Raw genomic sequence first — 13,498 nt, forward strand, 5'->3', positions numbered from 1 at the left:
CTGCATTTGGCCGCTGGGCCTGAGGTTCCTCCCCACTGACTTAGACCTATTAATTTTCCTTATGGATTCTGTTGTCAACAAGGTGGAGGGAGAGATTGATGGGGATCCCAAGGGTGGGGGAGCCTCAGGCCCAGAGACTAAATCAGCCCTCGAGGCCTCTCCCTGGCCCTTGGATCTCTCTAAAGGTCCCCCCCCCCCGCAGCAACATTCTCCTTGAGTGTTTTTGCCTGGCTGAAATGTGTCCTTGAACTCTCGTTATTCTCCATCCAGGAAAGCAAAAAGGGCTGAGAAATGGATGTGTTTTTGTGTAGGAAACTCACCTACTACTGTACAAAGGTAATTTGCACACCTTGCTGTACCACTCTTGCCGCTAGCCATGCCCGCCATGGGTATGTAGCCCGCAGAAGTTTTCCCAGAAGGGAATGTGGCTTTTGGGTGGAAAATGTTCCTCGTCTGCATGTCATTTTAGTGTATTTTGAAATCATCATGTCATAATAGTTAGTGCTTGTAGCTTTTTTGCAAATACGTCTGTACATTATTTTTAAGGCAAAAGAATTTTTGAAAGAACAAGCTTGGAAGATTCATTTCGCAGAATATGGCCAAGGCATCTGTATGTATCGGACTGAGAAAACAAGAGACCTTGTGCTGAAAGGTATTCCGGAAAGCATGAGAGGGGAACTCTGGCTACTCCTGTCAGGTGGGTATCAGTAGATAACATTGTTTCATTAATGGTAAGTCAAAGGTTTCCCATATGATCTTTTTCCTTCTGTGGAGTTCATTATGTCAGTGCCCTAATGGACATGTTGGCTGCAGATAAATGGAGATTGACAATTGCACTCCTAAGTTTGTTTACTTAGAAGAAAGTCTCTCTGGGGAATTTACTTGCTGGTAATTGTGTTTAGGATTGTGGCCTAAATTGGTGAGGTATATTTTACCAACCAGTGAAAACGAAATAAGAGATTTGGAAGTTCAACTTCTTGGCTTGCTATTCACTGCAGGAAACTATTTTTCTTTTGAGTCAATCAATAGTGTCTGCCTGGTATCCCAAAATAATTTTGCTTCAGAAGAAGTGTACAGCAAAGCATATAAAAGGGCCCTTCACACTTCGCCTCTGTGATGTAGGCATAAGTGTCAAGTTCCACAAGGAATTTAGTTAACAGCAGGCAGGTGGACTAATTTGTACTTCATTAAATTGCTAGGGATTGGCTTTTTTTAAATTAGAGAGAAATGAACTTACCAGTTAAATCTGTTCTCCTGGGTTGAAAAAAGGAGCAGTGAGAGCTTTGCCCATGCACCTGAACAGACACTTCCAATGCCCTACCGTTTTTGCTTTATATGCAGCACCAAGACAGAGAGACGGAACGATAGAATTCTCAGTTTGTGCAGCCAGTCTGGGGTCAGCTGAGGATGCCTTGCTGAAGTGCCCCCAAATCATGGAGCCAGCAGTGGGACTTATAACTCAAAGCAGGCTTTTTGTGGGCTTACATAATAGGCGTGAGAAACTATTAAGGGGATTGCAAATTTCTTATGACCTATTTATAAGTAGCTTACCACAGAACATAAAACTGCATTCTGCTATCTTATTTGAATGAACATTTCCCTCTCTCTCCCTCTTCCCCTCTCTCTCTCTCTCTCTCTGTGTGTGTGTGTGTGTACACAGAAACACAAATACACTTGTTAGTATGACTGTATTTGGGGTTGTATACAGAATATCTTGGATCCCTCACAGTAGGCTTGCCACTAAGTCTGCAAAACTTTTCATAGAAGAGGAGGCAGGTGTGTTAACTCACTGTGGTAAACCAAAGGTCTATGACAGTTAACTTGAGCGTGGGAGGTTTTGTAAGAATAGGACCTGATTATTCAGTGGCTGAAATCCAAAGAATCACTTCAGGCACATTTGAATGGTGAGAGAGTTTTTTTATTAATTTAACAGCAAACCCTTATGCCATATCACAGACTTTGTGAAAACCTTCTTAGCTTCAAAAATGATTTGCCAATTAGCATTGCGGGTGAGGGGGGGCATGTCCTTCTTGGGCATGCACAACTCACTGTGCAGTTGTTTTGGATCCTGGCCTATATCTGTAACCTACTTTCTCTTTTGTCAATTTTGCTCTGTTGCATTTTTAGGAGCTATTAATGAAATGGCCACCCACGCTGGCTATTATGAAGACTTGGTGGAGAAGTCTATGGGGAAATACAATCTCGCCACAGAAGAGATTGAGAGGGATTTGCACCGCTCCCTCCCAGAGCATCCTGCATTCCAGAATGAGATGGGTATTGCTGCTCTGAGGAGAGTACTAACTGCTTATGCATTTAGAAATCCAAACATAGGATACTGCCAGGTAATTAAAACTCATTTCATTTTGAAGAACCCAAATTCCTTCACTCATCCCTCTATTTATTGTTGCACACAGAGGCCAAACCTTCCGTGCACTTATGGTAAATTTTGATCTAGTAGAGTAGGTTGGAAATTTTAAATCTTCCTGGAATTTAACAAGTGGGACTTGCAGCAAAATGGTGCAATATATGATCCCTTATAACAGGAATTCTCCTTTTCAAGGTCCAGCCAAGCAGGACATTCAACTCTTCTCTCCTCCCCCCACACTTGGGTCATTTCTGGTTTTCATTTCCAACTGACACTGCTGAATATACTCAGATGGTCATTGGGCTTGTGTGCATCTTGATGTTTAAGATTTTGTCTTTAAGATTTTTGGGGTGGGGTAGAACTTCTGCAAACCTCAGGGATCCCTTAGCATGCTGATACATCCATCTTGTGGCTACTACAGAACCACCAGCATCCACCACCTGGTTTGCCATTAAAGGGAGTGACTTTGATTTAAAACTGGTGACTGATTTAAAACTGCTGTTATGTAGTAACACAGTAGACTACTTCTCCATTTTTAGTCACATCTTGGACTTTGAAAAGCATGGCTTTTGCCTCTGCACATTTCCAAGGGAATGGGAAATGAGGGAGACTGAGAGAGAGAGAGAGTCAGTGTGTGATAACTTGTTGACGTTGGCCAGGCTGCATGGTTCAACATCTTCAAAAAATACTTTGTGGAATCAATTGCTACTTTCTGAAACTAGGCCCAAACTAGGGCTGTTGTTGATTGACTCTGTTATCTAGACCATTTAACATCTAGTATATATACTTTTGAATGTACTTTTTTCTAGGCCATGAATATTGTTACATCGGTACTGCTTTTGTATGCAAAGGAAGAGGAAGCATTCTGGCTGCTTGTGGCTTTGTGTGAGCGCATGCTGCCAGATTACTACAACACGAGAGTTGTTGGTATGTCAAAGGAGACTTGTAAGAGCATAATCATCGGGAATTTCAGACCTAATTCTTAAGCTGCCGGAAAGTGAGGTTTGGTCTGCCAATGGGGGAGGGATACTTGAATTCATTGATGCTGAATGACATTTGAGTGGCTGGGCTTCTGCCTTGTGTTTTGGAGAACTGCCTTTTATATCTTGTTTCACATCATGTCCAAACATAGCCATTCCGTATTTTGTTTCTAGTCTATAAAATATATTTTTTGTTTTTAGTCTGCAAAAGTCAAAATCAATCAAGACCTTATGTTATTATGATGATCCAATTAGAGCAATAGGACCCAGAGTAATGGGTTTTTGTAATGTTTGTCAGTTGCATGAAGCAGATTCTTTTCAATACATAAACACAAAAAGTAAATTAATGATGAAAGGATGATTCCTGAGTAGCAAGATATTGTAATGTAGTTCAGTGTAAGCTAATTGCAAAATGATTCCACACTGCTTTTCTAGATAGGCTTAAATGCACATTCTATGAATCAGCATTTCATATACGTCAAATACTGATTATGTCTTGCAGGAGCTCTGGTGGATCAAGGTGTCTTTGAAGAGTTAGCTCGAGATTATGTTCCACAATTATATGACTGTATGCAGGACTTGGGGGTCATCTCCACTATATCCCTTTCCTGGTTCCTCACACTCTTCCTCAGTGTAATGCCCTTTGAAAGTGCCGTGGTTGTTGTGGACTGTTTCTTCTATGAAGGCATAAAGGTGATATTCCAGTTGGCACTGGCTGTGCTAGATGCAAATGTTGACAAGTTGCTGAATTGTAAAGATGACGGGGAAGCGATGACAGTGCTTGGAAGGTAAGTTTTGCCTTTGGGAATCTCATCTAGTCCAACTCCCTGCAATGCAGAAATCTCAACACACAGCGCCCCCCCCCATCCAATTTGAAACCATACAGGACCCTGCTTAGCTTTTTGCAAATGTGCTAGCAGTTTTATTGTTAACTAGGATGGTTAAATATTTAAATATCTCCCCACAGCTTCTTCCCAGCACTGTAATTGTTATGCATTAAGTCTAGACTATTTCATTGTCATGCTGAATTTATAAGATACGTATTGAACTGTTTTTTTGCTTTGCTTGAATTTATAATGTCTTATAACAAATTTGCTTTTACTTATTCCAATTGTTATATATGTTGACAGTAAGTAGGTGTTTGGTGTGAGCTACTTTCAGCACAGTTCCATATGGAAAAGCAGCATATACATAAACTAAGCTTAAAATATCTTGCAGTTGTGACCGTCGTACATAATGCTCTTGCAACACACCACTCCCCCATTTAAATCAGTAACTTTGCATTGCCAAAAGGGCTTTCCATGTAATAAAGGGAAAGCATAGCAATTAAATGAATAACTTTGACTCATCGTGTTCTGTCTCCCTAATTAGCCACTCGCTAGCATTGGAGCAGCTTTGCTTGAGTCTGTTCTCCCCCCCCCCCGCCCCACCCCCCATCTCTGGCACTATGATTTGATTTCATTAGAAAGAGCTGCCTTAGAGGAGCCACTAACATGATTCAGTGCCACATAGTACTGACAGTGCTGAACTGGCAACAGCACCCAAAGCAAAGTCTTTCCCAGCTCTGTTACTAAGGGCTCATACTGAGAAATCACCCAGGGATCTCATGCATGCAGAGCATATGCATTGCAACTCAGTTATATGGCGCAGTCTCTTGACACAGACTGAACAACAGTCCAAGCAAGCCCATAGAATTTACTAGCCTCAAATGATTTTACTAGCCTTTGGAATGGCAGCTGCATTTGCATGCTGGGTGCAGAAAATGGGACTTTCCTCCTCTAGCAGCCCACTTGGTTTTCATGCTGGGTTGAGAGGAGGGATGTCGCACTCAGTCCATCCTCCGCTAGCCCACAACATTCACCCTTCATGGCATTCCTGATAGCCTATGGCAGGCATAGGCAAATTTGGCACTCCAGATGTTTAGGGACTTCAATTCCCATCATCCCTGACCACTGGTCCTGTTAGCTAGGGATCATGGGAGTTGTAGTCCCAAAACATCTGGAGGGCCAAGTTTGCCTATGCCTGGCCAATGGCTACTAGGCTGGTGCTTAAATTCAGGTCTGTCTTATTCAGAGTTTAGTCGCAGGTTCTAAATGTTCTCTGGGAAGCGTTTTCTTCCACATGATTTTCTGTGACTATCCAAAAGCCAGACATCCTACTGCTTGACTTCCATCAACAAACTCTGCCAACATTATTATTTTCGTTTAGCTAACTGGAAGGGAGCAGCTGAATAGCCTTAGCTGAGCCATTATCTCCCAGTCTCCATCACAAACACAAGGTTGTTTAGTAATGGTCTCCTTTACAGGGTTGATGCTATAATCTGCAATCATTTGGAGTTCATTCTGAGCTGTTTAGGAACATTGGAAGCTGCCTTTATTCCCTCAGACCATTGGTCCATGTAGCTCAGTATTGTCTACCCTGACTGGCAGTGGCTTTCGAGGGCTTCAGGCAGGGGGCATTTCCAGCCCTTACCTGAAGATGCCCATACTAAGCACTGTTACAAACCCGAACTTGGTGGGTGTGAGTATTTTAAATAAACTTTGGGGGAGAAATGGAATGTACGGTGCTTTTAAGCTTGGATTAATTTTACACGCAAAGACGTGCCTTACAGTGCTTCTATCTGATTTCTTTTCCCACCTGTAGGTATTTGGACAGCGTGACCAATAAGGACAGCACTCTGCCACCAATTCCTCACCTTCACTCACTGCTCAGTGATGATGTAGGGCCTTATCCTGAGGTGGATATCTTCAGGCTCATCAGAACTTCCTATGAGGTGATTTGACAAAAAAAAAATAAGCGATTAAATGTAAAAATGTGAGGAAACAAACACAAAAACAAGCAACATGTTAGGCTCCACACTGTTCTAACTCCAGGTCATGTATGAGTATATTAAAAAGTGCAGGTCCCAATATTGATTCTTCAGGGATTCTACTTCTTCCGTCCCTCCATTTTGAGAACAGTCCCATTTATTCCTGCTCTTTGCTTCCTATTCTTTAACCAGTTACAGATCTGACTGTCTAGGTTTACAGCAAAGCTGAGTGATAATTTTTCCCTTTAGAAATTTGGAAGCATACGGGCAGATTTGATTGAACAAATGAGATTCAAACAGAGATTGAAGGTGATCCAGACTCTAGAAGACACGACCAAACGCAATGTGGTAGGTTCTTGGAGTGCTATTTTAATCAATTGTCTCTTGAGTTTTGATTTCTAATGCCTCACATGCGCCTTAACTCTTTCTGCTTACACATTTTGAAAGGTACGAACCATAGTGACAGAAACCTCTTTTACAATAGATGAGCTGGAGGAACTCTATGCTCTTTTCAAGGTAAATTTGAAATAGCTGTCTAGTTCATTCATTGTTTAGTAGTATTATGTAGGTTTCCTGTGTACCCTTCTATAAGTGTTGCCTGTGTACCCTTTCACTGATTTCAGTGAAATTTCAGTTGATTGTCAAAACAGTTTGAAGAAGGAAAAAACCATAAGCTGTGTTTGAGTTCAACCCATAATGCAGAAGCAACTATTTCACTTCCACTTTGATGGTAACTATGTGGATGGAATATTTTAATTAAAGTAAGTGTAGATTGGGAAATGAAACCAACCATATAATTGTCATGTAGATGCTGTTTCACACTGGTAATCACAAGCAGTAATTGTTTTTCTTGTGGTTGTTGTTTTAAAAACCCAGTGACTTTTTTCAAAAACACCATTGCAGTATTTATAGAAAAAGGAACTCAGTAGCAACCCAGAGAGCTCAGATCCATGACACTTGTTATTGTTGTTGTTTTATTTATACATACATACATACATACATACATACATACATACATACATACTCTTCCCATCTGGCTGGGTTTCCCCAGCCACTCTAGGCAGCTTCCAACAGAATACTAAAAACATGATAAAAGATCAAACATTAAAAACTTACCTAAACAGGGCTACTTTCAGATGTCTTCTGAAAGTCAGATAGTTGTTTATTTCCTTGACATCTGATAGGAGGGCGTTCCACAGGGCAGGTACCACTACTGAGAAGGCCCTCTGCCTGGTTCCCTGTAACCTCACTTCTCGCAGTGAGGGAACCACCAGAAGGCCCTCAGAGCTAGACCTCAGTGTCCGGGCTGAATGAAGGGGGTGGAGACGTTCCTTCAGGTATACTGGGCCAAGGCCGTTTATGTCAATTACTAGAGCAAGGTTCCCATAGCCATGGTATAATGGAAGCTGATATGTATATCAGTACATATGGCCGAATCTGAACTTCACTACAATGGGCGGGAGCATCATCTGTGTGGAGTTCAACTTGAGGGACAGCCCCACTGGCAGAGGGTGGAAGAAACTGACTCAAACGCTCAACATCACCTCCCATACTGTTATTGAGGGTTGGGGTTCCTCTGGAACTGTGTAAGAGGAGACGTGGCACTCCTTCTGTCGCCACCACATTACTAGTGGGATCCCTGCACTTGATCAAAAGCCTTCCATGAATGGAAGGAGCCTTTCTGTCTGCAGAAGGCAAAGTCTGGATAGCATCCTTTTCTGCCTGCACAGGTTAATAAATCTTGAGTTTCAGACAAGAAAAGCAGGTTATAAATGTAATGAAATCAGTTGATCAATAAAACGCTTTTACATAGATGCAAGATTTGAACCGGGCAAGCTGGACTCTTCTTTTCCATGGTTGACAGTCATGTCCCTGATCGTTACTCACATGTGTGGAGAGGGGGTGTATAACCAGTGTTTCCATAGCACCTGTTAACTTTTCATAATAGAAAAGATTCTGTGACTACAAAATGTAGATGGTATAATTAGGTTCTGTGTTACGGTTGTGCTCTGTGGAGAATGGGTCATCCTGGTACATAGGCGCCAACTCCTAGGGGCTGAGATTCCTTCAGCCACCCCAGTAAAATATTTGAGGGGCCCATTCCTCCCCCTCCCAGTTGATGGGCATTGCCATTCAAATAGTGTGCCATGTCATGTGATCGTTTATGCAGGGTGGGGCTTACCTGGGTCCCCTCCCAATATTTTACTCAAGTTGGCACCTCTGTCCTGGTATAGCAGTAATAGTCCTGTAATGTTAAGCACTCTGTGTGCCAACTCTAGGTCAGGTGAAATTTGTCAACAATTGCATTTGTTCAAAAGTAGCATAAATCATGATGGCAGATGCTGCTGCCAGAAGAGATGTGAATATTGTCCTAATAATGCCAATGTCGTGTGCCTTGCTTTTCTTCAGGCAGAGCATCTCACTAGCTGCTACTGGGGAGGCACCAGCAATGCCACTGACCGCCATGACCCAAGCTTGCCTTATTTAGAACAGTACCGCATTGACTTCGAACAATTTAAGGGCATGTTTGCTCTCCTCTTTCCTTGGGCCTGTGGTACTCACTCTGATGTTTTGGCGGCACGCTTGTTCAGATTGTTGGATGAAAATGGAGATTCCTTAATCAACTTTCGGGAATTTGTCTCTGGACTAAGTAAGAAGAATGCATGTATTTAACTGCTTTACTAAACCTGAGGCCTGTCTCTCCCAGTTGCATTAACTGTGAAATCATTGGCTTGGTATGCAGCCTTATGTGAGATAATTGCATTTTAAAAGGCTATATACACATGTGCTCTCATAACCTGGATATGTTTATATCACTGGCAGTCATTTTAAAGCAATAGGTTATTAGGAGCAATTACTATTCTCTCCCCCCCCAAACCCCCCCCCCATTCAATTATATATTTTTGAATGTAATAGAAGGGAAATATCAGAGCTTATACCTGTTAACCTGCAGTTTTTATTTGGATTTGGATTCTGTCATTAAATAAAATAGATATATATTTATTGTGTAGTAATTACATAATAAGCCACAATCTAAACACATTGGAATGCTTGAAGTGTGTAAAGAATTTTTCATCCCAAAAGCCAAGCAACATCTGAATTGCGCTCAGCACATTAATGCCTCAATATCTTGTGATTAAGAATTTTAAAGAGGTACATTGTATGCCAGTAACGTTTGCTCATGGCATATTGTCTTTTCTAACAAAAGTCCAGTTTATCTGATGCATGTGGAATTCTCATATAGTCAAAGTTTTCCTCAGCATGTACTCTGCTGTGAGATAATATGGCAACATTTTTTTTCAGATTAAGGCAATGGTGGTGGGTGGATTCAAACAAAGAAACAGTAAACTGCAATTATGCAAATATATTCCTAAACAATTGAAATGCATATTGGATGTGCACACAGTTTACAATCCCCAAAATAAAGCTAAAGTCCAGTATTTAACTGTTTTATCCCTCTTCAGTAGTTAATTTGGAATACATGAGTTTATGTCTTCAGACATGGAATCTAAATTGTATCGATGTGGCCACATTGAATGGATTACTACATTATAACCCTTGTTTTCTCTATATATAGCTAAAGAAGCAGGTAAATCCTTCCCCTCCCCCCTGCACTTGCTATGTATGTTTGTGGAGGTTACATATGAATAAGGTATAATTCCTTATTTAAGATAGATAACTAATTTCTAAATGTCTGGGAGACTGTGTGTGCCGCATTAAAATATAATTAGTAATTCTGATGCAGCAAATGTGACTTCTTCTAGGTGCAGCATGCCATGGAGATCTTACAGAGAAGCTGAAGCTACTGTATAAAATGCATGTTTTGCCTGGTAAGTAAGCAGAGGGCCATTCCAGATACCTAAAGATTCCACTAACGGTGCCATTCTTGACCTCCTTATCATGAGAGTAAGACCCACTGAACTCGGTGGGCCTTACTTCTGAGTAGACATGCATAGGATTGCATCTGTTGATGGGACATTTGCTGTAACTCATCCACCAACCAGTATTGGGATTTCTATTTGCGCATACTAAATGGGAGGGGTAGCTGTGCTCTGAGGCGTAGCCATAACTGTTTGTCATCAAAAAGATATGCACGGCAGTGCTAAATGGAATAAACATATAGACCAAAAATAAACACATAGCATTTAGTTACTATAAATCACAGGTGGAGACTGTTTTTTTGGATCTTTTTTGGACTCCCCAGTCCCATCAGCCCCAGCCAGCATGGCCAATGGTTAGGGATGATGGGAGTTGTAATCCAGCAGGATCTGGAAGCTACAGGTATGCAATAATTTGTTGTTTCCATTATTATTAAAACATGTGCCTTTAATGTCTAGGGCCCACCCACAAATTGCCCTGACATTTATGTGTTTGCCTTGTGATGCCCAGCACTGGGCTTCCGAGAACCTGCATGTTTCAACAAAGATCATAATTAAGCCTTTGTTCATCTAAATTGGCACATGTAGGGACATCTGTGTCCAAGACTTTTATATCAGACATTTAAGAAGCATTTCTATATAGGAAATGCTGTTTCATAAACCTATCCTTTAGTAATTTATTATTGCCCTGAAATAGATTGCTTTTTTTAAAAAAATAAATGTAATATATATTGGTAGTGAGAGGGGTTTAGCATTTTTGATATGTACAAATGGGTTGGTTGATCTGTCAAAGTATGATGATGCTAGATGCTTCTATGCGCAGACCCATCCTCTGATCAAGAAGAGCCGGATTCTGCTTTTGAAGCAACACAGTACTTCTTTGAAGACATCACACCAGAGTGTACACATGGTACTGGACTTTACCTCAGATCTTTCCTCTTTCATGACTGCATCAATTTCCCAATTTCCCCTTCAAATATAAACTCAAAGGTTCTTGCACCCAAAATAAAACAGAAACCAGCTACAGTTTTCTCTCTGAATATCAGGACTGTGGATTTAATAAACCATCCTCTTCTCTCTGGCCTTCTGGAAGGGAAAAAAACCCACATCAGCTTCATGGTTGGAGTAGTTTAAGTTTCTGGGGTAGAGGGGAGTTTCAGGAGACCAGAAAGGTGTTGGATCCTTTTGGTGTACCCCTCTGTGAACAAAGGTCACAGAAATTTACTTGATGTGGAGAGGGAAGGGCATATCCAATCACCTTCTCTGAGGTTGTGGCTCAGGCTGGGTTCCCAGTTGAGGGTGAGTAGGCACAGAATGGCGTATAGTGGCAGCAGAAATTAGCTTGCTTTTTTTTAAATTAGAGATGCTTTTAAAAAAAGATGGTACTCAGGTGAATTGTGCCATCGTCTATGGTATGTCATGCCTTCTTGTGTGGAGAGATTGCAGCAGGATGCCCACATACCAAAAGTGTGATACTCATCAGCTGTGTTGGAAAAAAAGGGAGCAATGAATTGCTACATGTCTGGAAACACCCTGAGAAAGCCTGGCTGATACCAGCTTTCCTGGTCTTGTGCTTAACTAATGTAACCAAATGTGTAAATACAGAGGTGTCTCAAAGTGCATTAATTTTGTTCTTCCTGTGCATTAGTTGTTGGCGTAGATGGCAGGAACAAACATGGAGCAGATGAGGGTTTCGTTAATGTGAGTGTGAAAACTGAAAAAGGTATGAAGCTAAATTGGAGGGGATGGGGAAATAATTTTTCGTTATCCAACTTCTTCCCAAAAAAATAATCTTGCTTTTTGGCAAAACATTTGTGTTAGGTAAGAAGAACTCTCAAGATAATAGAAACTACCTTAGAATGTGGAGCCAAGAGAATAAAGCCAAAGCAAAGAGTGCAAAGGACTTGCCCAAACTCAATCAGGTAAGCTTTGTTAAAAAACAAAATGGTGCGTAAGGTCTCAGTCCCTGTATCCAGCAACTAAGCATAGTGTAGGTTGTTGAGTCTGCAAGTAGTGCATTCTGTAACATAGCTAGTCCCTAACACTTCTAAATGCAAATAAAGGAGCCCCTTTCCCACTTCCCCCCAGCTGGCAATCAGTGATAAAGCTGGCAGCATAAGCCATTTTTTCAACAGGTGAATGCATGCAGCAACCCATACAGTGATCTGTGGATCAAATCCTTTAGTCATTTTTGAACAAAAATGTAAGACTGTTAAACAGTGAATCGCCTTTATTTTATTAGCAAGATTTGAAGAGGGATGTTGATAGAATATTGTTGATGTATTTGAAGTTCATTCATATAGAAGAGAAAAATGCACAATTTGTTTGCATGCACAATCCTTTGCAAAAAGTTGTTTAAATTTCAGGTGCATAATGAAATGAAGATTGGCAGAGGTTTGTGTGAGAGGGAGAGATAAGAGGGAAGGGAAAGAATATGAATATAAAGTCAAGACACCACCAAATCCAAAGCCTTGCTTGTGTTGAGGGTGTTTTCTTCTTTTTGGACCAGTGGTTTTCTTTCTTTCAGAGTTTCCTCTCCCATTAGTCCCAGTAGCTTTCAAAATCAATAACTCCAGCTCCAGGGCTGGTGCACTTTCTAATCTGTTCTGGGGACATGTCAGGGACTAGGAGAGTTGTTTAGATCTAGCACAGGCTTCCTCAGCCTTGGCCCTCCAGATGTTTTTGGCCTACAACTCCCATGATCCCTAGCTAGCCAGTGGTCAGGGATGATGGGAATTGTAGTCTCAAAACATCTGGAGGGCTGAGGTTGAGGAAGCCTGACCTAGCAGATCCAAAGATGCCTGTGATCTCACTGACACCCCCTTTTATTTTGCTGTTACTGCTATCACAGATGGCAGAGTGGTGGTGGTTTATGTGCCCACAACAGGGAAGTTTGCAAGGTTGGATCTCCTCCTCATAGATTGTTTAATTAGTCATCCAGAGTTGTCCTACACAGTAGGGGATCAGGGTGACCACTCTGGGCCCTGCAATTTCAGGGGTTCCACACCTTTACGTGGAGGCAGCCTCATTTGGGAACAGGCCCCAAATGCTAAGTAACACTGGCCAGTGATTGGGCAGCACCCCTACTTCACCTGGATCCCCTTTTGCAGCCCCCAGAAAAGCAGGCATGGGAAGAGGGGTGTGCCTGCATTCAAAAGTCAGCTGGTGGCATCGGTTATTTCCCCCCCTCCCCTATTTCAAAAAGCAAAGTCCCTTCCTCTGAAAAAGGCACATGTATGTGGATGAGAGAGAGATTGGTAGTTTTGTTTTCTCAACACATTCACATTCAACTGCAGGAAAGTGGGGCAAATCCTGAAGTTCGTTAGTTCACTTAATGCTTAATTGCTTAAAGCCAAAGAATGTTGTAAGTAACCCTAAAGAAAAAGCCTGCACTCTGAATTTAGTTAACAATGAAGGTAATTTCTAGAGTGTACTCTGCTATTTTCTGTTTTTTAGCAGGATGGGA

The 13,498-nt window shown here is 41.6% G+C and overlaps 1 protein-coding gene across 2 annotated transcripts in view; it reads left to right on the forward strand.

Moving 5' to 3' along the window:
- TBC1D9 (TBC1 domain family member 9) overlaps positions 1 to 13,498 on the forward strand; it is a 58,121-nt gene that overhangs the window by 36,779 nt on the left and 7,844 nt on the right. For both annotated transcript variants that reach the window (XM_081876067.1, XM_081876068.1), the window contains exons 9-20: positions 547 to 697; positions 2,128 to 2,342; positions 3,175 to 3,292; positions 3,848 to 4,133; positions 5,989 to 6,118; positions 6,404 to 6,502; positions 6,602 to 6,670; positions 8,564 to 8,804; positions 9,919 to 9,984; positions 10,856 to 10,942; positions 11,681 to 11,755; positions 11,854 to 11,954. In XM_081876067.1, coding sequence (XP_081732193.1) covers positions 547 to 697; positions 2,128 to 2,342; positions 3,175 to 3,292; positions 3,848 to 4,133; positions 5,989 to 6,118; positions 6,404 to 6,502; positions 6,602 to 6,670; positions 8,564 to 8,804; positions 9,919 to 9,984; positions 10,856 to 10,942; positions 11,681 to 11,755; positions 11,854 to 11,954 — 1,638 coding nt within the window. The remainder of the gene's footprint in view (positions 1 to 546; positions 698 to 2,127; positions 2,343 to 3,174; positions 3,293 to 3,847; positions 4,134 to 5,988; positions 6,119 to 6,403; positions 6,503 to 6,601; positions 6,671 to 8,563; positions 8,805 to 9,918; positions 9,985 to 10,855; positions 10,943 to 11,680; positions 11,756 to 11,853; positions 11,955 to 13,498) is intronic.

The sequence above is a fragment of the Podarcis erhardii genome, assembly GCF_964252035.2.
Source record: "Podarcis erhardii genome assembly, chromosome: 9".
NCBI classification, from domain to species: Eukaryota; Metazoa; Chordata; class Lepidosauria; order Squamata; family Lacertidae; genus Podarcis; species Podarcis erhardii.